Here is a 26594-nt window from a genome sequence, read left to right on the forward strand (position 1 = left end):
TCTTTAAACACTGTCACCCTAAGCGCTGCAGAACCTAGAATCGTCACCTGGGGCGAGGTACGAGAACCTTTTAAGAACGCAGCATGTGAAATCTGGGACACTGTCCCATAGGAAGCTAGAGAAAACCACGTTTGTCCCCTTGTAAGAAGGTGCTTGTATGGCCTCCCTGGACCCGTCTAGGGGGGAGATCCCACAGATCTGTCTGGCGGTATCCCTCTGTGGAGGACAGGGGGGACACAGGAGGGGTTTTTTGTTCCTTGTCCAGCCACCAGTGGGTCGCAGTCACCACCTTGTGAAGATGCACTTCGTGGCCTCAGAGGAACTGCCACTGCTTGTAGGCTTGCCAGGCAGTCACTTACAGCAGGGCTGTGTCCTTCCAAGTAACAACAATAGTGCTGTGAGGGAGGACCCTTCCCTCCTGTCTGCACTGGAGAGGGTTTGTGGAGAAGCGAAGGGATATTTGGAGCAGCAGAAATATTAATAGGATGGATGGAGCATGGGGAAGAGAAACATGTAGAGGGAAAGGAAAAGAGATGTCCAGCTTGCCTGAGGAACTGACTAACTGGAGCAGTGATGGGACCATCTTTTGGTGGCTGACACCTTCAAAAGATGTTGCTGTTTCAAAGAGATTGGGAAGATTGGTTGGGCTATGCCGGATGAGGCATTGGCCTGGGTATGATGTGTAAAGGAAGAAAAATACATGAAATACCATTTTTACTGCTGTCAAATTTGAGTATGTGTTGTTACTCCTTTTCCCACATGTATTTTTATTAACATTTTAAAGTACAGGCCTAATTCACATCGACACAAGCCTTTTTAAAAGCACTTTAACTGAAGCACGAACAGAACAAGCACATGATGCCCATCACTGGCTTACATTTAGAGAAGGGCAAGGCCGAAGCGGTGCTGGATGGAAACAGACGACCTCAACCACCAGCACACGCTGCAGGGCGAAGCTGCCGTGGCCGGTACCGCCCGCTTCGCAGTGCTGCCGCTTTAAGGGCGGGCGGGAGCTTGGCCCTTCTCGGCCCGGCCCCGCGCAGCGGGCGGAGCGGAGCGGAGCGGAGCGGCGGCGGTCGGCAGCAGGTAGGTGTGGGCCGGGCTCTCCGCGGCCCGTGTCGCGGTCCCGCCCCGGCGGGGAGTGGCGCGGCCGGGCCAGCGGCGGCTGTCGCGGTGCGGCCGGGCCTGCGCGGGCTGGGGCGGCGCAGGCCGTGGCCTCGGTGCCAGTCTTCTCCTTGCGCTTGCAGGGCTGGCGGCAGCTTGGCAGGGGGGTGCCCGGCAGGGTGACAAGCTGGGGACGTCTGACTGGAAGCCGTGACCGCCCGGTGCCGCGGCGCTGGGTGATGGCGCGGTGTTGGCCTCCCTCGGTGCAGCGGGCGGCCTTTGGCCTCGGTTAGGTCTGGGTGCCTCCGATGGGAAGCGTGGGCCGGGGTGGTTATGGTGTGAAAGGCACCTGCTGCCCTGCTCTGCCGCCCGGGGGGGAGAAAAGGGGAAAGGCTCAAAGCTTAAATTGTACAGGATTTTGGTTGGTTGGTTTGGTTATGTTTTTGTGGTGGTGTTTTGGGGGCCTGTTGTGTTTAATTAATTGTGTGGTTTGTTGTTTTTTTGTTGTTTGGTTTTTTTTTTCTTGTTTTTGGTTGTTTTTGGTGAGTTTTGTCAGTGTTCTACTCACCCACTCATTTTATTCCCAATAAGATGGGAAGGCCACGACTGCCAAATGAAAGAATATCTGTTCTGACACCTTCCTACACTGAATACTTAAACCCAGCTTGGCATTTTGAGGGCAGCTCTTAGCAGGTACTTTTCTACCCCTACTGAAAAGAGTAGATTTAGATTAGACATTGGGAAGAAATTCTTCACTGTGAGGGTGGTGAGGCACTGGCACAGGTTGCCCAGAGAAGCTATGGCAAATGGTTTAGAACTAGAAGACCCTTCCAACCCAAACCATCCTGTGATTATGTAAACTTATTTGGAAAGAGTAACCATTGTGACAGGCGATATAATGTGCTACTGAATCTGAGCCCTGCTACTTTGTAGTAATTCATGAGGGGAAAAACCAGTACACAGCATTAGCTGGTAAGATTTATATCTACGATTTCAGTTAACTTCATGCTTCCCTCAAGCAACTGAGGATTATATAGCCCTGCCTTCAAGAAGGAAGGCAGTAATCAATTATGTTCGATAGTTACATGGACTGTGCAATGGCATTCTCCGATGTGGAAAACCTCAAAGTGTTCAGTCACATGTATTTATTTGTAATAAAAATATAAAGCTTTTACCCAATGACTTAAGCAAAGACTTAACTGGACTATCAGCCTAAATAGCAAAGTGTAACAGGAGGGATGTTCATGGCTTAACATTCCAATAATCAATCAAACTAAACCCAGTACCTGAAACAGAGGCCAGTGCACAGCAAAAATGTCAATAAACACATATTAACTCTTACTACAGACAAAGAAAAACTGAAGCAGTGAAACATGAAGTGTTAAGACTTTGTTTTATTAGCATGTTTTTCCTGTTGTCCCTTTAACTCATTATTCTTGAGGACAACCTTCATAGCTCTAGATGGTGAAGCTGGCCACAGTTCTTCTGCTGTACAAAACAGGCAGGGGCAGGCTGAAGTTGATTTTCTTGATGCATGATTCTGCTTTTTCATGAAAACCATTGCAGAAGAGAGAGAAAATAATCACAAACCACCAAGTGCTGTTTCTCTTGTGTCTCTGTACCTACGGTCTTGCTGCTGTGGAAGTACAGGCCTCAAATATTTCTCTGGTCATCGGTTTAGGGAAAGGTTTGAAAACTGTGCCTTGGAGCAAGTACGTCTGAGTGACTGAAAAGAAATTAGAGAGCAAGATGAGGAAGGAAAAAGATACGTAAATGCTGAAGGATGGATGAGGAAGGAGACGTGAGCAGGAAGGCAGAAAACCAGCTGCTCTCTCTTCAGGCCTCCCCTTGGGAGGAACAATCGCAGGATCAGTGTAAGAAAGAATCAGGGGGGTGGTGGGTAATAAAGTGCTGAGAGGCTCTTCTTTATCTGCCACTCAGCCAAGAGCTTCGGCTCTTCACACTCCATTCTCCTGATTCTTAGAGTAGTCTAAACTCTGACATACCAATCCTCCATTCTCCTTCACTGCTTGTGACCTGAAAACTGGCCTGGAGTGGTGTCAGGAGGCCTTTGAGTGAGAGCTCATGCAGTCTGACTGTCTCACCTTCTAAAAACTCCATTTTTAAAAACATGTTGGATTCAGCTTCTCTCTCTTTAGACAGCTTGGAGCATGTTTCTATAGTTCCCCACAGTGAGTGGGCTACAGTGATTGACGTTCTCCTTTCTTCTACAGCTGAGAACATCCACGTGTGACTATTGCTCCATAAGACTAATGGAGCCTTTAAAATACAGACTGAAACGCAACAAGTCAGAAACATTCTGATTAAGATCAGTTCTTGGGATGTTTTTTTTATGTATTTATTTTCACTTTTCATTTTGGAGCTGGCAGCCTGCCAAATCTGAGAGAGAAAGAGGAAAATCTGTTGAGGAAATCCTTTAATTGCTTGCCTTTGGAAAGATGCTTTCATCTGAAAGTCTTGTCGTCCTTATAATACTTGTAATTAACAGTGTCTCTCAAGCAACCTACTGATAACCTTTGCTATGTCCATAGGTCCTGCAATGCCAGAGCCCTACTGCAGAATCTTAAGATTCAGTATAAGAACCTTAAATGGGGTAGGTTGCTGTGTGCAGGGAAATTTTAAAAGGCTGCAAGTTTAATTTTTAGCTCTGTCTGCTATCCTGCTAACTGGTTGTTTCTCACTGGATATGTTCACAGCACACTCCTGAAAGGCTGTCTTGTTACCTTCTTCCTTAAATGCCCTTCTTTAAGACTCCAAAGGCTCTTTGAGAAGGGGCAAGGCATGCAATCATGGTCATGCCACAGCACATGCACCTCCTTCCTAAAACCCTGGTGGTGCACAGCCTTGAAGTTACTGAAGAAACATCACTGACATTGTTCTCCTTTTAGGAATTGTCATCTTGCTATGAAAAACAACATCCTGTGAGTTTTTTTCAAGCTTTCTGCCCCATCATCTGCTTCAGATAAGCTGTGCTCTTAGCAATTGTGGGGAGACATGACCTTCCGCAGCTGGAAGTGGCTCCTCGTCTTGGGCAGGCAGGACACCTTTGCCAAGGCTTGGAGGAGCAGGAGGCGAGGAGGCCCTTCTCTGTGCTGGAAGCGCTGCAGCCATTGGAGTGCCGGCAAGTCTCTGGACCCCGAGGTTAGAGCGTTTTTGGAGGAGAACACCGAGGTCACCAGCAGTGGGCACCTCACACCAGAAATACGTCTGCGCCTCCTCACACCTCGCTGCAGGTTCTGGAAGGAAAAACCTGACCTGTGGCCTTATGGGGACCCGTTCTGGGCAATTTACTGGCCAGGAGGCCAAGCCCTCTCCAGGTAACCAGCATGAATCACTGAAGTTCTAAGTCCAGTTTGCTGTGGGCCAGGATGTCAAACCTAGCTGTGTTTGTAGTGATTCCTAGTGATGTGTATTTGCCCTGCATGAGAGTGCATTATCCGTACTCCTCTGCTTATAGAGGAGAGGCTCAACCTTTGCTGGTTGGCAGTGAAGGTTCAGCACTTGCTGTATATAGAATAATTTAGAGCTCTTGGGTTGAAATCTGTTCTCTCCAGTGGCGATGCATGTGTTGACAACAGGACTGAATTTGGGTCTGTGGAGGGCTGTGCAATCAAAACCTAGTGAGCTGTTTAATTTTATCACTCATTGTCACTCTGAACAGGAGGATTGCTGTTTTGTCGTAACATGTGGGTTTGGTTATTTTATTTTTTTTTTTTTATGGTATGGTCTGTTGAGAAAAGTAGGTTTATGCTGATGCACTTGGAGTGTTGGTTAGCCTGTATCACCCTCCTCATGTAGGATTTCAGTAGCCTTATTGTAGCTGTCTCTTAGTCACATCTGAAGCCACACTTCTGTTTTGGCTACTTACTGTCAAAATGTCTTTAATGTTCCTGATTTCCAGGAACTAGTTAGAGTTCTTTTATTCTGTAAATTTAGCTGTCTCACTTTGAACAGCAGCAAAACCTTATAATTGCTACAGCAAAGAAGCTGTCAGACATCCCCCAAATAGATGAAAGAGAAGGATCTGAATTGGGGCTTTACTGTTTTTTCTGTCAGAAAGCATAAGCAGCAACGTATTTTTTGACCAGGAGAAAGAGGAGTCTTACAAGTAAGTTGTGACTTGATTAGCCTGCCATGTAGATGAACTTGAGTGTTCCTAAATATTGCATGATTAAATTAGGTAAGGTAATATCTACATTTTCTCATTGTATGATCCATATGCTTAGACATTTGGGTAGTAATAATAATTATCTGACATTTCATTGTGTTTAAGCACTTGTTTGATGTACTGGGGATGTCAGAAATTAGCTGCATAATCTGGAAAAGTAAAAAGAAAAAGGGAGCCTGAATACATGCTGCTTCCATAACCATGCTGGTTTCATGGCCGGCATTTCCATAGCATCAGGACTCTCCCATTTCAAGCTATTCCTCTTGGTGAAACCCAAGGCACCTTGTTAACCCCGCATGGCAGATAGCAGTTCCCAACGGCAGCATAATGCACTGTGTGGATGCCATGGGAGAAGGTAATTTTCATTAAAATGGAGACAGTTTCACTTACTAGATTTGTAACTACATACTCAAAAGCACCAAACTCTGCATATGTAAACTGGTAGGATTTCTTGTGATGACACATAGGATAAGAGGCATAGGATGTCAGGCCATCCTCATGTCTCCTGATTTATTCTGATCTGGGTGTTCTGTATCTTCAGTCTTGGTCTTGACCTTTCTGCTGTTGTCTCTTAATGGCTTGAACTGTTTAGTATGAGGGTGGGTTGTCTTCCATTCTCCCAAGCTGGGCTCCTAGGAATCTGCATCCAGATGTGTTGGGCTCTAGCCATTAGGTGCCGTTAACACTTGACAATCTTACTAGGCCTCATTCTGCCATTCCTGCTGGTGCTTCTAGGTCCTGGCCTTTCCATCCATCCGTTCGCCATTTACACCAATCTTAACATTTCCATTACAGCTCTCTGCATTGCAACCCACAGCAAAACCTGTGCTTACCCGTAGCCCTGTACAAAGAGTCAGCTATAATCCTCCGTCTTGGAACTCAACACAGACGTAGAATCCTTTCTGTTTCTACTTTAAAAGAAGTTACGGCAATTGGTAGTGAATTTATGGCAATTTGCAGTAACTCCTCACCTGGGGCTCTTGCCCCCTTCACTTAAGGCCTTCCCCTTTGCAGAAGATTGAATTTCAAGGCAATTGTTCAAGTTGTGAGCCTGTGGTAATGGCTAGATGATCTGTAGTGTTCAGCAGTAACTGCTGCTTGCTTTCTGTCAGTTCTCCATTTCCAGCCCAGAGGATTTTGCTTGTGGATTCCTCTTGGCAGGTGTCAGCAACTGGGTGAAGATAACCTTTCTACTCACTGCTGCTTTAATCTCATTTGCTTACTCCTAACTCAGGAGCAACATTAAGCAGACTACAAGTATTTGCATCTGTGTCTGCCTGGCTTGGGAAAAGTAAGAGGAGACCTTGTTCTTCCAAGCAGTTGCATAAGCAGTATTTTAGGGCAATGGGTAGGCCTTGTCTTTTGATGGGTACAATATTCAGCTGCGAATATATCCTCATGCTTCTTCAGTCAGATTGCTTTTAATTTCTACAGATCCTTCCTTTCCGGAGTCTGGTGCCAAGCATTTTAGTCACCTTGCAGTTTGTGTCCGTGTATTAGATAAGCTCACCTGTCAGAGAAGGAGCTGATTGAAATAAAATGTTGCTTACTTGGATCAATTTTTATTTTTTTTTATTGTGTCTGTTGGTTTTTGGTTGGGGTTTTTTGTTTGTTTGGTTTTTTTTGGGGGGGGGGTGGAGGACAAATAGGGGAGAAAGATGATGGGTCTTGATTTTATATCAGTATCAGCAAAGAAGGAGCCATGTACCAGCTGCACATGTGGAGTCATGTTCTTAAGATACCATGCTTCATTACATGTGTGACAAGAACTCTGCAGTGTAACATAAAACAGAAATCTGCATAATTCCGTTCATTGCTTGAATGTTGTTTTTTCTTTTCAGGTATATTTTAGATAATCCACGTGTTGTTAAAGGACGGTCGGTTTTGGATCTTGGAAGTGGATGTGGAGCAACAGCAATAGCTGCTGTGATGAGTGGTGCATCGCAAGTCCTTGCTAATGACATTGACCCTAGTAAGGCCTTTTTTCTTTTCATCTCTGTGTAAAGATATTTAATAATTTTTAAAGCACATTTAACACAAATGTTTCCCTGCTCTGTTGGGGAGAAATTCATGTTCCAAAGAGAGTTCTAAGAATACTAAAAAGATGAATGGATTTTGCCAGTATGGGAAACTGGGTTATACCCACCTCTCTTGTACTGGGTATATCTCCCTAGCTCTGTAGAATGAACAAACAAGAAAGTTCCTATTGAGTGTTGCCTGTACACCATCACCATCACAGCTGGGTTGGAGGAGAACTCTAAGCACAGGTGACAAGTTGGCTTCTCTGTAGGACCATACCAATTTCTTGCCCTTCCATGTTTTAGGGCCTAGATTTTGTCTTTCCCCTTCACCCCCCATTTAGTTTTCCCATTATTGACTTATGAATTCAGTTTATTCATGATTTAGTTACACACTGGTTAGGGAGGAAGTATATACATAAAGAGTCCTGCCTTAATGTCCTGGATTCAGCAGTTGGCATATTCTGGTTCAATTCTGTGATTGGTTTCCATTGGTATCCATTCCAGGAATATTCTTTCCTATGTCATGCTGCAGTGACGTTAGAATTCTGTCACTTATGTCTAAGTTCCTAGATAGGATAAACAAAAATATTAAAGAGATGAAATTGAAAGCTATGTCAAAGAAATGTGTATGGGGCATGAGTGGCAGAATGCAAAAACATAACTTTCATTTTGTCTTTTCTTTAGTTGCAGGAATAGCAATGATCTTGAACTGTGAACTGAACCACTTGAATCCCTTCCCCATCACCATTAAGAACATCATTAACTCAGAGGCTGGCAATTGGGACCTCATTGTTCTAGGAGATATGTTTTACGATGAACAGCTTGCTGATGGTCTACATCACTGGCTGAGGAAATGCATCAGGATACAGCAAACTGAAGTGCTGATTGGTGACCCTGGCAGGCATCAGTTTTTAAGCCACCGTATTCACAGTCAGTTGCACAAAGTCATAGAATATTCACTTCCCGAGTATACTAGACAAGAGAACAATGGATTAACATCAAGTATCGTTTGGAGCTATCAGCCCTCAGATAGCTTGGAAAGCTGCTGAAGCTGGCTTTCTAATGAATTCTGTCTCACGTGGTTGGCTTTTTTATTTTTGTGTGTAGATTGAAAATGGGAATTAAACATGAAACACAAGTGTTGATGCAAGGTAGATTACTGTACCTTCTCTGTACTGATTTTGGTCGTACTCACTGAGGCTTTTGCTCCATCTGAGGTAAAAACTACATGCAAACTGTATTCAAAGGGGCCTGCTCTGAAGTATAAATCCAAAGACAAGTAACATGAAAGAGTTTGCATGCTTGATGTTTTCCATATATATTCATGTTTTGCTATTTGACACTATTGTGAAATGCATTGGACGTCCAGCATATTGCTGTGGGGGAAAAGGTGGTGGCTGAAGTACTACTGCACTGCTTTCAAAGACTGCTGCAGCTTAATTAAAATGAAAATTATTGCTGTCCTTCATAAAATTCTCCACTAAAGTATTAGCTCATACTGTGCTCAAAGTGCCTTGCTCTTTTTTGAGGTATCTCTTCTGAATGTCAGAGTAACTTATTGACTGTTTCGCCCCCTCCCCTCTATAATAAAACGTTTTCTCTTCATTTAAGCTGCTGGAGTGATTATTCAGGAGTTGCACACAAATCTAAATTACACTTCTTGAACTGTAGCTAGAGTTGAAGTTTTTACTAAGTGGGAAGTGATTAAATAATAATGGCTATAGGGTAACTTTATCCTTTAGAGTAGGTCAAATGATCTACGTTCTCTAACTTTGCAGGGGTAAAAAAAGGCAATCTCTCACCATGGGAGACTGGTGAGGGTAAAGAAATCTTTCCTTCTGTGACATTTTTTAACAAAGTAATTACATAAAAACAGGAACTAAAAAGTCAGGTGGAATTATTTTTCTCTTCTCTGGAGGAGATACTGAACAAGAAGCCCAAGAATCATTCTCAGGTCCATCTGTCAAGGAAGAACCCTCTGCAGGGTTAAAACACTGGCCAGAGGTTGTGACTGCAGTCATTTGAAGAAGAACCAATGTTTCAGGAAGTTCTGCAGGAACTGTCACCTTCAGCAGTTAATTACTGGACAAGCAGTGATGAGGAACTAGTAACTGCAGAGTTGAACACAGTGCACCTACACCTATCCAAATACCAGGTGATATGGTAGAAGCTTATAAAAATGAAAAAGCAGGTGGTGCTCCCTCAGAAAACTATGGTGTTTATGAAGTAGGAGGTTTAGGAACACATTTACAATGTACATGGTTACAAAATATAACTTTAAAAGTTTTCATAACTATCCAAACAGGAGGTTTGCAAACTTTAATCTTCAGTACAGTAAGTATTCTGCACTGCTAACCCAACAACCTACAACAGTAACAATATCCAAACAATATGGAATATGAAGTCATCAGTGCAGACCAGATGTTCTTCTCCCACTTCACCCTACGCTTGTAAGCATTTTTTGAAAATGACTGTGATTTAACTTGAATCAATAAATATTTTAGTAGTTATGCTAGTAATAAACACATAAGCATACAGACTCATGCTTTGACACTGAAGGATTTAACATGACTTATGTTAAACTTTCAAACCTAAAAATACACTGGTAATTCACTGCAGTGTTGTACAGATTTTTAAGCACAGATGAGAATCTACCACTAAGTTACACATTTAGTAGAGGCGACAGGAGAAGATGGTAAATCTACATGCACATTTAAGGACACAGTATAAGCTGCATTTGCCTTCAACCTGACAAATCCAAACTTACATTAACAAGGGCAAAAAGAACCACTCAGGCAGTGAGGTTAGTAGTAGCACTGTCCCACAGATAGAATTTGTTTTGTAAGTGTCCTTTGCTGTTAAAGATTTTGGTGCTCTTACGCCTTTAGTTGCTTTATGCCATCTCCATTTAGAATCTTCTTTCTGGATGTAGCACTTGAGATGAGAGTCTGGTGATAGTCACCACACTATGTTGTAGTTACACGTCTTACAATAACAGTCTGAGGGAACTAGGCTTCTTCAGCTTGGAAAAGAAAAGGCTTCAAGGGATCTACAAGCAGCCTGCCCATACCTATTAAGGAGGTTGGCAGGATGACAGCTAGGCTCTTCCAGTGAGAAGGGTTGTAAAGTGAAGCAAAAGAGGGTCAAAACAGGATAGAAGGGAAAATCTTCCCACCATTAATATAGTCAAGCCATGGAGCAAATTGCCTCAAAAGTTTGTGAAGGCTCTGTCATCTTCAGTTTTTCAAGACTCAGCTGGATAAAGCGCTAACGAAGCAGGTTTGAGTTCTGAGCTGGCCCTGCTTTGGGCAGGAAGTTAGACTAGAAAACTTCCGAGGCCCCATCCCACCTGAGTTAGCTCACAATTTTACTTTTTTTGCGGTTGCTTTCTTGAAGCCAGGGCTGGCAGCATGGTCCTTATGCTTTACTTATTTGTCACAACTACTGGGAGTGTCATTGCTGCTGCCTAATCAGCTAGATGGATCAATATGAAAAACAGTACAAAACAAATTTATTGCCAACTCATGTCCAGGACTTCAAAGAAATGACGGGCCCTGACTGATAACAGGGATTCCACAGGACAATCCTATAAGCTACTCTTTAGCCAAGAAAGGGAATAAGATGTGGTAGATTACATTCTTAGGCCTCAATCTGGTCCAAGGAGTCACTGCAATTACAGCCTTCAGATGCGAGTTGCTAATATAGCAAAACCAACTTCTCCTGTTTGCAGGAATGGTTTGTACTAATGCCACTATGCTTATAGGTATCATAGGAATGTACTCATCACTGGGCTGAGACATGGCACTGCATGCAGCAGAAGCCAGGCATTTAGGCACTGGAGTTTGAAAATTATGCTTTCAGTTACACTTGAACAAGTTTTCCACACGAACTTGCTCTTCCGTAAACCATATAATCAACAGAAGAACAGAGATTATTGTCAGACATCGTAATATCCTTTAATATTACTGGATGCAACATATATTATTATCTTCCATGCAATTTGACCTGAATTTTAAATAGATTAGTAGAAGACTGGTTTATTTCTGCAGCACTTTAAATAACTGTGGCTATGACAAGTGTTAAATCATAATGTAAACATATTCCTTATGGCTGCCTAAACTCACGGCTTCCTAAGTGTCATCAGATCCATGTAAGATCACCCTAGCTAAACCCTGCTACTTCCAGATGCAGAGTATCAACATAGTGTGTCACCTGCCCTGTATAATGCTAAAATTGCTAACATTTTTTAACGTTTAATGTAAAAAAATCCCAAAAGTGCCACTAGAGGTTATGCTGTTTCAAGAAAGCCAATGAACATGACTTCTAATTGTCAGCATGTAATAAACACATTTTACATTTCTAAGATTTTTTCTTTATTATGACCACAATTAAACAATATACAAGTGGTTATTTTCAGCTTCTGGGGCCACTAGAAAGAAACCACACACAGCAGAACACATACTCTGCTGAACTCTAGCATCCTGAGATTCATGTACTCATTCAACTTGGTCCTATTTCACTCATAGCAATGCTTATGAGGACCAGTATTTTGTTCCCTAGAAGGATTTTCATCAACTTAGGCAAAAGTCAGAGCAAATAAGTATTTGCCCATATATAAGATTTTTTTTTAATCATTCATAGCTACTACTTTGTAATTAAGTCACCACAACAATTTCAAAGTTTACGTTTACATGTTCACAGACTGTAGTTTTTGATGTATAAAAATCCAGCGTTAGAAAATAAGAACAGAAACCTGCAGCATCAGTAACATCAAAAAAAAGGTACCTACAGTTTTTTTCCAGACCCAGCAAAAGTACATGGTGAAAGGAGACTGTTTCTTACTAAAAATACATTTGCACTGCTGTTAATGCCACCTCCAGTCACCAGTTCGATTTGCTGACTTTTGTCAGATTACAGTCCCAACCTTACAGACACTCCAGCATAGTTTGGGTTGGTACTTTTAGTTGCAACTACCCTCTCAGACTACAAACTCAGAACACAGACTTACTTAAATTTGGTTTGTATATGTAACTACGATGGTAAAAGATACAGAGTAGTAGCCAAATCTCATTCTTGAAGGAGGCTGAGCGATGACAGTGTAATATTAATTATAGTTTAACTTTCCTCTTACCGAAGTATGATTAGCAATGCAAAGACATACAGGGCTCTAAGTAGAGACAACGGGGAAGCCCAGACTCACAGGCAAGGACTGGAATGGCGATGGAGACCTCTAGTGGGAACAAGGAGGGAAGCAATCTGATGGTCCAAAAGTCACCAAGGTGCTATTTCTCCAAGGTGCTTGTTTCCTGAAAGAGCTCTCCCAGCTGTAAACTTTACACTCATACGTACATGATAAACAATCAGTAAACAGTCCATGTTACTTGTTTGATTTTGTTTGATATGACCAGCTGTTCTAAAACTTCTCGGGAACAATCTGGAACAGAACCAAGGAATTTCTTGTTATTCATTCCGAATATACGTAAGTGGTGTTTAGAAATTAGGTTAACAGCAAAATAATTCCATATCTGCATTTATGTTTATTATTGTAATTTGCTATTACAATATCGCACTTCAGATACACCTGTAGTAACTCAAAACTACTCAATTTTTTCTCCAGTCACATAACCGCAATGCATCACCAATCAAACAAACTTTAAAAGCTCAAGATATATCATAACCTCTCTTAAATTTGTTTTAGGCTGACCAGTCCTTCTCCGTTCCACTGCTTCTAGAATGGATACTGTGGCATACTTTTGGAATAGAGGAGGGGTTTAAGATGCTAACACATGTTTCTGAAGTCTTATCATCAACTTTAGGTCTTCATCAGTACGTTGGGCTAGGGGGGAAGGGAATTAAAAAAATCCAAATTCAAGAACAACAACAAAAATTCCCTCTTTGATGGTTTCCATATATCAAAGCAAAACTCTCACCTTGCTTTGAAAAATCTCACAGTATGACTATTAATTTATTGAGCTATTATTTTTTGGGATTATTTACAAAGTGTAGTGTGTGTTTCCAAACACCAAGAAGATACTATCAGAAGTAATTACTCTTCTTGCTTGCTGCATGATTTGACCTACCTGTTATCAAAGGGCATCCATGGAACAGAAAAATGTGTATCTTCGGACAACAAGTAAGGACCGCTTCCACAGCGACGTCAGTCAGGTTCACACAGCGTTCCATGTGGATCTCCTGTTATGAAAATAGTAGTTACAAAAGCCTGTCAGGGCACCCATCATTTTGAAGGCAGAGCTTTCCTTTGTCCAATCATTTTCATAGATTCCCACCTAGAAGAAAACTTGACCTACTATGCCTCTTATGAAGGCTATCTGCATAGTCTCAGGGTTGTTTAGAACAGCTGGAATCAATGTTTTGCTACAGCTAAAGGTATAACCAGCTAAAAGACAAAGACATTTTCAAGTCAATTCTAGTATATAAAAAATATCTCACTGCTATTTTCTGAAAGATAGTATCATCTTGTACTACATCACTTATGAAGACTAGATTCAAGACTAAAAGGTTTGTCCAAAATAGACAAAATTAGCCGGAAAAGAACCAAACCTAATTGTTTGTCCTCCAAATAAAACAGTAACAGTTCTATTTTTCCAGGTTATTAATACTGTCAGTTGACTCAGATTTGGTATTTTGTTTGGGGTTGGTTGCGGGGGGTTTTTTTGGTGGTTTTTTTTTTGGCTTTGTTTTTATTATAAGCTAGCAACTGTGACTTGTTTCCCATCTTAACTTCTAAATGCCTAGCTTGGATTCAGAACCACTCTTTACGAAAGTAAACACATACAGATATGCACTACATAGAAAAGTAGATCATTTGTGGCAAGAGGTATGGGATGCCTCTTCAACATTTTATCACTGCCTCAGTGTCCAGATATTCTTTACGCAAAGACAACTTCATTTTCATGGTTGCTTTCACAAATTAAGAGATTTATCTGTGCAGAGTTGCTAAGTGATTTCTTGTATCTGTGAAATTATTCACATTACAAATTCTGCCTCAGTGTTCAACAGAATCAAGAAATAACTACACAGAAATCAAAGGAAAAAGTTAAGCATTCATTTGCACTTATTATACAGCTCTCTTGAAAGAATGTGAGTTAAAATAACCATACTACATTAAACAGCAGAAAACTCATTTTGGAAAGACTGAGCTTCTCAAAAAGCTAGTATGGGGCACTGCTACAGAGAGACAGAGATTGAAAATATTCAATTCATAACCAAGATCAGGCCAAGTGTGTACGTAAAGGCAAACGTCAGTCAATAAAAACTGTCTTTCAGAAGCAATACTGATAATAACTTTAAAATGCAGGCAACTGTTTTAGTTCATTTCTTTGTTATTAGGTTACCTTTAAATTTTCCGAACATGTTCCACTTACTAGTGCTACAACACCATCATCTGTTACCTAGAGAAAAAAATCACGTTGTTATCAATACAGCAGATTAAAGCTCATTTTTTCAAATACAGCTATTTGGGGGTGTGTGGAAATGTTATTAATTTATTCACTCCCTACATTCACTGAATACACTTAACATTACAGGATTTTCTTCCCAGCTAAGCTTGTAGAGAAAATTACCCAAGTATAGCTTTTTTCAGTCTGTTACCTACTGTTGCATTATACTGCTGTGTGATCCAGCCTGCCTTTCTAAACAGATGTTTCCAACTGTGTCACTGCTGGTCCTGCAGCTTCCTTGCCTCACTGAACAGTGGCCACACTATCATGGTCAGAGCATTGCAGTTTTTAATTTCTTAAGGCTTAAACCACTTGTGCTCTACCCAGACTATTTTTTCTCCTGTTTTCAGGACTGCTGCAAATATTAATGAAATTTCTTGGATTGGGAAAAAAGACAAAAAAGGAATCACAGGAGTGTTTTATCTGTTCTCTGAAGCAAAACAGTTACACAAGATGAAAATCTCTCAAACAAGCAGCCTTACAGCAGTTATCATGCACTTGCTCTAAAAGTTTCATCAAAGTGATTGAACAATGATTACCTGCAAGCACAAGGAGAGAGACAAAAGACATTCCTTTCCTTAGAAAGGCAATAAAGGGCAATTTACTTGTTTGCTTCCAGGAACCAAATTCATTAAACTTCTTCTTCACTTTGAAAGCTGAACTGGATGTCAGATTCATCACACAGGCTTTTTCACAGAGCTTATATTAGATGGCAGGAATAGTAGTCACCAAATACACACAGTAAGGCTCAGCCAAATCGCACAGCTTGAATCCATAGACCACAAGCTCGGTTTCTGTTTAAAGGTTTGGTTATTCCTGTTGCTCCAATTGTTTTCTGGCCCTCTATTACCAGTCTGCCTTACAGAACTATAACAGAAAGGGTCAGATCAGTACAAATGGAGAACGGACAGGAATGTCCCAGCATGAAGGCATATAAAGGCCTCTAAGAACTGTCAGGTATTGTCAACACCTATCTTAGCAGGTCATTAAGATGGCAACACATTTAGCACAAGACACCCAGACCAGGAGACAAAGAGCAGTGAATGAATAAATTCTAATAATTCCCACAAGTGGGACAGAATGGAGAGAGTAATTACTGTCAGTTCCCAAAAGGGTTTAAAATGACACATCCAAAACCAGTGGTCACCAGTCTAAGATCAGCCTGAGTATCTTCATGTCACCAAAACAAACCTGGGCCAGACTGAACACTGAGAGATCATCTGAATGCTACTGTCTTGTTGCTTGTGCGTATATGGTTATGAGAGCATGAGAGCATGAAACCAGTTTTGTATTAAAACAAAGTCCCCTCCCTTCCCTACACTACTTCCATACCTTCTACTTACTGTACTTCATCTCTGCAGGCACCAGGTGAGACCTATTTTAAAAATGGCTACATCACCTTGAAGCATTTAGTCCCTCTGTGGTCTAGCTCACATCTGCTTCCACATTCCTACAAGTGAGCTGTGTCCTCCTTTGCCTGTTCATTTATTTCCAATGTTCTTGCCATCTTACTTTTTCACACAGCTTTGCAAGTTACACTTGATACTTTTACTACGCACTCTGGCACTCAAACACAAGAGTATGGTTAGGCCTTGTGATCTCTAGAGGCAAGAGCTATCCATAGTTTCTCTGCTTCACTTCACACTTATTTCAGTTACATCTTGTATATGTTTCTATTTATTTTTAGTCAAAAAATTCAGAATTCTAGTGTATTATCATGGTATCATTATCAGAAAAAAATTCAAAATGTGGAAACATTTAGTTACTCAAGAAACTTTAATCTCATTTAAAACATGGAAAATGGGGAAACTTAGTTATTTCCTATGAAGGAGAAGAGAGGCAAGGGAGCAAAAAAGTAATGAAGAAAGTTTGAAGAAATAGAGTTAAATGTTAAAAATAAAAATTACCAAGGAAAAGATTAAAATTACTTTTGATGCTCTACTTCTGCAAAATCAGAAAGAACAGCATCTAAAATAAGAACCTGTTGTGTGTTTTCCAAATCTGACACTTCATTACGAATTCTCTGTGCTTGGCTCACATTCAACATAACCACTCACCATCACAGTCAACCAGATGTTTACAGCAGAAAATCCTTTCCCTCACTTCATTATCTTACTGTAATTATAAAGTATGTTACAGCATTGCTGTTGTAGCTGAGCTCCCCTTCTTACACTGAATACTGTTGTTAAGTTCTCTTACCTGCCCTTTCTGACATTTTAAATGTCACTTTCCAAGTTGACTCCGTAACTCTGACAAGCCATTGAGAAAGCACAGTCACTCCTGAACTAGAATTAATTACTAGAATTAATTACATTAATTTACTTCTACTAGAGGCTTATATTGTTTGATATCCTATATTAGTCAGGTCAGTTTATTCTAATAAAAAGCCAATGATATCTGTAAGATTCTACTTTCTTTAAATGAAATATTTTTGATTACAACTTGAAGAAAATTATTGCTCTCAATAAAGATACTGAAAAAAAAATCTCCACTATTACGCTGATTCTAATAAAAGTTTATGTTTGGTCCACAGTACATGCTGTAATATCAAAATGTGGGTTTTTTCTGGTTACCAAGATGCAAACTGTGTCTTTCTTCTTCTTTGAAAGGAGGAAATTGGAAGGACCTATGGTCCTAAATCTTGTCAAGAGTACAGCTAAAAAGATCCCTTTTCAACCTTATCATAACAATCTTATAAAATAAACAAATAGAAGTCAATTGGCCAATTGCCACCATAGCTACCTGAGTAGATGAGAAATCCACACTGTGAAGAAATCTGCAGTTTTCTCCTAGTGCTTGCAGAGATGCATCCATGATGCCTGAACAACTGCCCAAGTTCACTATTTGTAGGAACTGGCAGTTGAGCGCAAGAGCAAGAACTCCACTGTCAGTTATATCACAGCACCTTTTAAAAGATGCTTCACGCAAGTAAGGACAGGATAAGGCCAGTGCTATGACACCTGTCAGAGAAACAGAGCAATTTAAAGAATTACTCATTTTTTTACATAACCACCATGCTGAATCCAGTATGCTGTCCTCTGGTCATTGGCTGCTTAACTTTCATCTCATGCCATCCCAGCAGACTCAGTTTTGCGGCTGGTTTCTTTTAATTCAAGAATAAGAAAAAGAAAATTACAATGAACAATGAACAATGCTGGAGTTGATTAAAACTTCTAAATACTGAATTCCTTTCTGTAATGCAGAGGGATACCTGAGAGATCTTACATACATGAGGTATCAGCTCAGTGAGTGCACAAGGAAAGGCCAATAGCTCGAAAGCAGAATAATGGTAGTGCTAGGTCCCAGGTAAAAAGTGAGGTAAGAAGTTATGTCAAAGGTCAATTCAAAAAATCAAAACAATAGTTCAGAAACAGGACAGGAACCAGGTACACCTATGACATGGCTGAGGCCAGGACTTGAGGGTCCCTAGGCAGTTAGCATAGGTGGATCTGGCAGGTGAGACCAGTCATGGCCATTAGGGTCTGTTGGTGCCCTAAGAGCCCAGATAGTCAGTAATGACCAAAATATTGGTAGTCAGTAAAAGTACATGAACCGCAGATGCAAATTGTGAAGGAACTTTTATTGTAAGGATGACAGAAACATGATAATTATAGGGGTACAGAAAAATACATTACTTCTGGATAGATAAAAATAAACAGCTGAATAACATTAAGATATGTTACCATGCAAGAAGTCCACGGAATCATTGATAAAATAGCACACACTTGGGTCAAAACCACTTTGCAAAGAAGGACAGAACAGACAGTACTGGTAGTTGAATTTGACAAAGAAGTACCACTGGATATTGTATTAAGGGACATGAGATACTCCATGTGCAACCTATAGAGCAAATGTTTCAGGGCTCAGATATTCCTACATGTGGTAGGCAACAGGATTGTTAAGACAAACAAAAAAGCCTCACTCAAACAAACCAAGCAATGCCCACACACACACACCTAGTACTGAATTAATAAAAGGTAATGCAAATGGGTTGGGTTTAAGTTGGTTTGTTTTGTTTTTTTCTCTATGAAAACTGAGATGAGTGAGAAAGAACTGTTCCAGCTTAAATTAAAGGCTTCATAACTGATTCTCAATTTAAAAGAAGGAGAGTTAGTAAAATTCAGTGGACTAGGAACTTGCAATAAAGAACTAGACTGCAATTTTAATTATAAAGTGATCAGGAACCTCTACCTAAACAGACAAAAAATATACCTAAAGAGCTTTAGGCTTAGCTGGTACCTTAAGAACCATACTAGAAATCAGTGGATAGATGAAGCCATGGAGGAAAACCATCACAACTGTATCTCAGGGGTCAAAAAGTGTAATGAGGTGACACTGAAAAATCAACAAAATCCATTTTTAAAAGTTTAACCACTTAAAAAGTGTACCAGTGTGCAATGGTAAGAAAATACAAACCAGGACTGATTTAAAGTATGGTATACATTAGCTCAATACTAAATGAATATTTTGCCTCAATTTTCAATAAGGATGAGTAAATGATGGAGCAAGGAGTAAGTCTAACCAAAAAGACAAAACAAAACTTGCGGGAAATAGAATTCAGCAAGCTTAATTCTTTTAAGCTAATAGCTCCTGATACTTTTAACCTCCAGTTTCAAGTTGTAACACCTGAAATCCTGAAGTCCTAAAGCAAGTCAAGTCTTTTAAGTCAGAGAAGATATATAAGCTTATTTAATAACAAACACATTTGATGAAACTTCAATCCCAGTGGTATTGGAAAGGCTCTGAAACAAGTTCTGAGGAAGGAATAATTATGATGAAGTGGAACAGATTATCAAATGTACCATAGTTTTACCAGAAAACTATCATGTGAGTAACCTGATAGCTCTCTTTTGTAAGTTAATCAATGCTCCAGGCCTGTAATTTACACAACCGTGTAATTAGTATTGGTGTGACATTGGGGATTTTTTTAAGCAACATTTACCCAAGACATTTTTTGCAACTTACTCCAATCTAACAAGAAAAATGAAACAGAATTAAGATCCCTGTTACCTGTGCACAGACAACATACCTTCTGAAGTGATTCCAAATCTGTTTTCTCTGCAAGAGTTTAAGTTGATTTTTTTCAGTTGCTTGCAGTTATGAAGCTGCAGTAACGCATTATCTGAAATATCACAGTCTCGAAGGTCTAGAGACTCTACAGCAGGGTGCAATACCTGTAATGAAAACATACTGTTTCAGGCAAACTCTGCTATGTCATAGAACATACCTATTTTTATCTAAAATCCTTGTAATGTTAGACATGACATAGAACTTTTTAAAAATATTCACTAGGGGATGGGGTTCCCAGTTCTAGGACCTAAAAATTCTAAAGAAAATATGGTATATTTGCCACAACTGTTCATCCCCTACAGCATGACCATTCCATTTCTGTGATCACATCCACAGTAGGAGCACATTAACACTACTATTTAAACAGTGGAAATACTGTTTTGATGGTGCAGTTGCTATCACTAATGCTTCTGCTAGCTCACCTATGTTTACCGAGGATAACACCCTCAAAGTCTTACAATTTTGATGGCAGTAATCTGAAGTGTAAAAATATACTGATGGCGATCAAAACTTAAATTCACTGAACAGAAAAGGGTAATATTTTAAAGATATTTTGCCCCAGTGTATTTCTGTCACCTACACACACGCGCTTTTTCTCATAAACAAGCAATCCCATTATCATACCATGAGGAGGTTCTAAATCCTCATTAAATAGGCTGTTTCACTCCCATAAGACCATAGGTTGGATTTTGTGAAATCTTCCCCAAGGGGACATTTTTTATGAAATTTAGACCCACAGCAATGGAAATCCTCTGATTTTAGTAACAATACCCATATATATAACCTCTAATTTCATTTTCAAGCATTCCCACTACTTTTTAATAAATACTGTTCATAGCTCCCTCTTGTGCAAACAACCTATACCTTCATTGAGCTGTCTTTCAGAACAACAAGCAAGCGCTAAATCAAATTTTCACATTACTATTACTCCCTTCAGCTTGCAATTCCCTTCCTTAACAAGGATAAAACCATACAGTAGATTTCCATACACAAGCAAAGGTAACAGCATAACTGACAGGCTTGTTAAAGGCCTATTTCTTTTTCAGGTTCACCATTCTAAGAGGCACAGTAAAGATATTACAAGGAATACTTATGTTTTGCAAATATATAAGGTGCTAAAATCTTTACTGACAAAGTCAAATAAGTCTTTTGAAAAACAAGCAAAACTTTCTGATTTCTGAATGGCAGACCTCAGATAGCTTTGACAGCTAAAACCTAATATGTCTCAAAGAAAATGGAACTTTAGATAGAATAAGGATTGTTTGGATGCAGAGTTCAGGACACTGAAGTACAGACGTTTATCTTGTGGACACATGCTGAATGGCTTTATAGATCTTTATGGTAAAAGTGAATTGGAGTACGGAGTTTACCATGTGTTTCATGAAAGGCTGCTCCAAGGAAAAAGCAGAATAAGGGGAAAAAAAATGCATGATAACACAAATCTGGAAAGAACAGGGAGGTAAGAGATGAAATACAAGTTTATACATAAGTGCAACTTAACAGAATTTCTACTGGAAGATCTTTAACCTTAGGCAAGATACTTAAACACCATAGAAAGGACATACATAAAAGCAAACGAGATAATACAGCCTGGAAAATTCCAAGAGAATAGACCTAGCTACAGTACCGTGGAGACTATGAAAGAAAAGGCCAGGACAGAAGTAATAGCAAAGAAAGAGAATTCCTTATCTGTATGGATGACTAATTGAAACATTGCAAATGTGCCACATGTAAAATATTTCAGTCATACATGATGTGAACAAGGAGTAGTAAGAAGAGCTAACTAACATAAGCCATTTTTGCTATGCTAAGCAGAAAAAATATCTGCAAGATGATGGAACAGGAAAACCGCAGAGCAAATTGGTATGGAGAAATGCTATGTGTTCAGAATTCAAGAGGTGGCCAGCGTACTTTTAAACATACAAGTGAAATAAACCTGGAAACTGTTAGTAAAGAGAGCTAAGGTATAACATGTCTAAGAAAAGTGATGACAGCTAAGGCTATAACTGCAGGAAATTTCAGGAACAGAGAAAGGAGAAAACACATGAGAAAAGGAAGCAGCACAGAGTATCCCAGTGTCAGAATGGAAAACAGTCTCCAAAGAAGGCACAGATGAATTACAAGTAAGATGAGATTTTACAAACAGAGGAAAAGACTGTATCTTAAACTCTCTAGTTTATTTCCAGACTAAAGATATCCTAATAGGTTTTGCACATTTATAGACACACGATCACGTGGTTTTAATTATATATATATCTCTTAGGATGCTTAGAAAGGATTACTTACTGAAAAGATAGCCTAAACCAAATTGTGTCAACTCAAACCTTTCAAAATAAGATAAATGAATAAGACTCTGATTTTTACTCAGAGACTTATTTTGTACAATCCAAAAATGGTGCGTACTAAAGATAAAATTTCTTGTTCGTAAGTCTTCTACAATACTTCCGATTCTGCCTCTAGTCTTGGCTTCACTATTCTGACTCTAAGAAACTGATATTATTTGCTTCTTACAAGTTACAGGTCAAAGCAGGAATGAACAGGGAGTCATTCATTTTACATTTCACTAAGGCCAACCTTTAGCTTTCCTCCATTCCCTCACCTCCCTTTGAGGCTAAACAAGATAGCAACAGATAGATACCAAAACAGACGTGCCCCTGAATTTGCAGCTAAAACAAAAGCCATTAACTGGTTTCATTTTGAAAAACTGGCACACATCAGTGAGCACAAGAGATGTGAGAATTTGACCATCGATTTCTAGCCCTCCCATCATCATGTAATTTATTTAAATTTTAATCCTTTGAAATATGGAGATCGTGTGCATAATGTCAACAGAACATAGAAGAAATCTAACAAGTTCTTGAAATCTTTTTGTTACTAAACTATGCACTAGCTTCTTGAAACACACTACATTCAGGAATGGAAATTGGTTTTCAAGTCTAGTTTCCCATACTGAAAAGAGATGATACATGTCACTGAACAGAGAACACTTTTATCACTACAAACATAATCTTATTACTACTAATAAAGGTTAATGAAGGCTATTGAAGTTTAAGGAAAAAACGGTAGAGACATACAGTAAACAGGCCTGAATTTATCTGTTGTCTAAAGTTTTAGTTTAGCTCTTTCTTGTGTATTAACTAGCACAGACAGTATAGTTTTGAATGGGTTCTTACCTCACTGATATTTGAATCAGTTATTTGCCCTTGCCTACTCATTAATTTAATTAGTTTATCCTTTATGTTGGGTGGCAATGACTTAATATCTGCAGCATATCTGGAAAGGTTCTTTGTCAAACACTGAAGGCACCTGAAATAAAGGAAAGTTACAGTATAGTCAAAAATAGGCATTACATACTAGAATTAGAAAAATCAAGCCATAAGATGTCACCTTCTGCAACTGGCTATGCTGCCTTCAAACCTTATCAGTTCCAGCTGTTCCATGCTACCACCAATTCAGCTGTTGCCCTTTGGGGTCAATCAGCTGATCCTTCTGTGGCAAGTGCTCCCCAGTCAACGCTAGGCATAAATTAGCCTCATTGACTGCAACCATTAACCCAGCTCACAAAATGAGTTTGTTGGTCATACATTCATAAGCTCTAAGAAAAGCCTTTTTACCAGCAAAGCCTCCACTTGGTAGGCAGTAAACCTTCAGTTAGGACAGCTGGTTCCAGAGAAGGAACACCTTTGATTCACCTCAGCTAAAAACGTCAAGGAGCTATTTTCAGATACAGTATTTTGTTCACTGCCTAGTTTGTAGCACTCTTTTAATATGAATTGTGCTGTGTAACCTTGTGCCCAACTCTCTTAACTCTGTGCTTAAAACTAGATCTGATGACAGACGTTTGTCACTTGAGACATAAATTTTTCTATCCTAGTATTATCTTTACTAATTTTGTATTAATAAATCATGAAACTGTGAGGTCACAGAAATAGTACTGCCAAAACAAGTGGCTGAGGGCAGGGGGCAGCAGTAGCCTAGAGTTAAGCCAAACGAGATTTAGCACAGAGCCACAACTCTGAGTCTCAAGTGATAATTTTTTTCTTCAAAAGAACCTTGTCTGGCACCAGACTGCCACCAAATCACGACAAATTAAATTCATATCAATTGAAAACTCATGAGAGGTCAAAATATTAAGGCTCTACAGTCTGAAGTGTGGCACAGATTTAAGCAAGGAAAGAAGCAAGATTTCCAGTGTGGAAGCACATTAAAAAACCCACTAAAGTTACCACAGTGCAGTCAGGGCACCTCTAGCAGGTCACTGCAGAAGACACTAACTAGAAGACACTGATGTCAAGCTGAATCTAAGCAGTGTAAACACAGGACTGGCTTGCAGTGTATCAGCACAAGTTGCTGTTACATAACCTAAGCACACACCCTGACTGCCTTCAACTTGTTCCCCTGGAGATGTGTAAGAATGCAGTATCTTCACCAAACTGCGGTGGCTGCTGGATGAACTTGGCTGACACTGAGAAGCCTGTACATGGCTCCAAGTCAGTGCATGTTCAAGCAAGTTACACCACCACATTCTTTGTCTTGAGATTAAACAGCATACCTACATGTAACATTCCTTTGCTTAACTGCAGAAATAAAGAACAGTTGTTTACTTCCTAAAAGAAAATCTCATCAAAGCTCCAAAGACCTCACCCCAGACGGGCTCTGCACAGCATGCTGCTCAGTGTGAGGGGGGCTCTTCTCATGCTGCCATAGCCAGGGTCCCCAGCGTCAGAAGGAGCAGCAGACTGCTGTCATGTTTTCTACTATCCTTTATGTAATGAACCAGTTAACTAGCCTTGAAAACCCACATCTTTCCTGTGGAGATCCCAAATGAACCAGCACCTCCTCAGTGTTAAAACAGCACCTATCTTTGGCTAGGGTGAGTCAAATAATAGTTTCTGAGCCTTTTGGGGGGGCTATGTGTGCACTTTCCATGTGGCTGTTCCCTCTTGTATAATGGATGCCATGCGAATGGGCAAGCAGTCCTCTATCATACAAGGGCACACACTTCAGTGCTGAAGTGCTAAATGCATATTTTCATATGACTCTACATTTTGGCCACTGGGTAAATGAACTTGTCAATTCATCCTGAAGGAGGCCAACTGTCACCATATACTGTAGTACGTAAAAACTGTGCTATCTAAAAACTCAATGCAAATTTAATTTTTTTTCTCTTGAAGATAACTAAGTGGCTAACACAGCCATACCGGAGTAGGGACCAAACAGACTGACTTACTTGGTTCAAATTTGCAGAAAATACTTCAAAAACCTATACAGATACATGGAAATCAATGTAAGCTGTGCCAAATCATCTGGTTACATTTAACTGTCTCTTGCCACATAATTTTAATCTTAGCTTGAGAGGAAAGCTTATTAAGATTAATTATATTATTTTTCAAACAGCTGGTGGATATTCTCAGGGTACATTACTGCTCTACAGTTTCAACAATCATTTCAGTTATGTTTTCACTCTTATTCTACTTTATAAGAAACTAAACCACTTTTTGGCTACACCAGGGGAACTATGTCATATTCAGTGCTTTAAAATAAGAATGAAAGTCTAACTGTATTGTTTGCTAGCTAATTTCAGTTGTCAAATCAAATACTTTATTCTTATGCTCAGACTCCCTCCTGAACGCAGAGGAATCTGGCATAATGAAAACCACAAAGAAAACACCATTCGGTGGATTCACTGGGGCCAGGTGAAGCCAGGAATACTCACCCATCCCTCCACATGCTTTACCTGCCAAGCTCTGTCACTTCTGTCAAACCCTGCCACCTGTCCTGGAACTCTTCCCATGCTGTCACCCCTGCCAAACCAAATCACTCACCCTGCCACCCCATCAAACCCCGTCACCTCTCCTGGGGCTCCCACTGAACCCTGCCGCCTGCCCTGTCACCATGACCAAACCCTGTCACCAACTGTGCCACCCCGGCCAAAGGCTTGCCCAACCCTGCCCCCCTGGCCAAACCCTTCCTCCGGGCTCCCCACAGGAGGCCCCGAGGGCTGCTCGGCGGCGATGCTTTTACTCGAGGCCGCGGCCCTGCTTTGAGCGCAGCGGCCTAACCCGCCCGGCTAGCCCGGAACCCGCCGGACCTCCGGACGGAGAGGGGGCCGGCGGGCACAGGGACAGGGTGTCGGGACGGCACTCACAGGTCCAGGAGGAGTTGGGCTTCCTCGCCGGCGCCTTCCCAACCGCCGCTGAGGCGGCTCATAGCAGCGGCGGGAAACGGGGAACGCAGCACCGCCCGGACCCAACGGCTCCGGGGACGGTACCGAAATGGCGGCGGCTCTCTCAGTACTGCAGGCATGACGGGAGATGTAGTCCTGCTCTCGGCCAGCCCTGGGATCGACTCGGGGGTCGTGGCGGGGAGGGGGGGGCGGCTCACGAAGCGCATGAAAAGCCCCAAAACTCGCACAAAGTGTCAGTCTCGCCCCACTAAGCCCCCAGCGCTTAGTATTTAGGGCAGAGTTCTTCCCAAGCAGGGGAGAAGCACAAGGGGACCTGGGGAGATCAGCAGCCTTCAGGCAAGGGGTGCAGTTGTTTCAACCAGTTTCCCTCATAGCTGGCATCATCGCAGTCATACCACAGCACCGCTTTTCTAACCTCCATTAATCTGCAGAGACGAGACCCTGCTGCCTGCCAGATCTTGCTATTTGCAATTCAGTTTCTTTTTCCTTCTGTCTTTTACATTTCTGTCTCGATAGTGTGGTATAAATTTAGACTACACAGTTCTTTAGACCTAACAACATTA

The 26594-nt window shown here is 40.8% G+C and overlaps 2 protein-coding genes across 5 annotated transcripts; one reads left to right on the forward strand and one right to left on the reverse strand.

Moving 5' to 3' along the window:
• The first annotated feature begins 2818 nt into the window (after positions 1-2818).
• Positions 2819-8924, forward strand: ETFBKMT (electron transfer flavoprotein subunit beta lysine methyltransferase). 4 transcript variants are annotated; one of them, XM_061444872.1, is made up of 5 exons: positions 2819-3718; positions 4014-4046; positions 4161-4442; positions 7135-7265; positions 7999-8924. In XM_061444872.1, the coding sequence occupies exons 1-5, from the start codon at positions 3714-3716 to the stop codon at positions 8361-8363; spliced, it is 816 nt and encodes a 271-aa protein (XP_061300856.1). In that variant the 5' UTR covers positions 2819-3713; the 3' UTR covers positions 8364-8924. The 4 variants fall into 4 exon arrangements, with proteins under 4 accessions (XP_061300856.1, XP_061300853.1, XP_061300854.1 ...); XM_061444869.1 differs by having other exon boundaries at positions 2820-3718; positions 3876-4442; XM_061444870.1 differs by having other exon boundaries at positions 2820-3718; positions 4014-4442.
• Positions 8925-9509: 585 nt separating this feature from the next.
• Positions 9510-26167, reverse strand: AMN1 (antagonist of mitotic exit network 1 homolog). The gene is made up of 7 exons (XM_061444868.1): positions 25993-26167; positions 23018-23150; positions 19804-19948; positions 17517-17734; positions 14670-14726; positions 13395-13506; positions 9510-12748 (listed from the first exon to the last, which is right to left on the reverse strand). The coding sequence occupies exons 1-7, from the start codon at positions 26148-26150 to the stop codon at positions 12675-12677; spliced, it is 897 nt and encodes a 298-aa protein (XP_061300852.1). The 5' UTR covers positions 26151-26167; the 3' UTR covers positions 9510-12674.
• Between the last annotated feature and the right edge of the window lie 427 nt (positions 26168-26594).

The sequence above is a fragment of the Pezoporus flaviventris genome, unplaced genomic scaffold (assembly GCF_033815535.1).
Source record: "Pezoporus flaviventris isolate CSIRO_AGI_PZ_B2104156 unplaced genomic scaffold, CSIRO_AGI_Pfla_v1 ptg000002l, whole genome shotgun sequence".
Classification (NCBI taxonomy): Eukaryota; Metazoa; Chordata; class Aves; order Psittaciformes; family Psittacidae; genus Pezoporus; species Pezoporus flaviventris.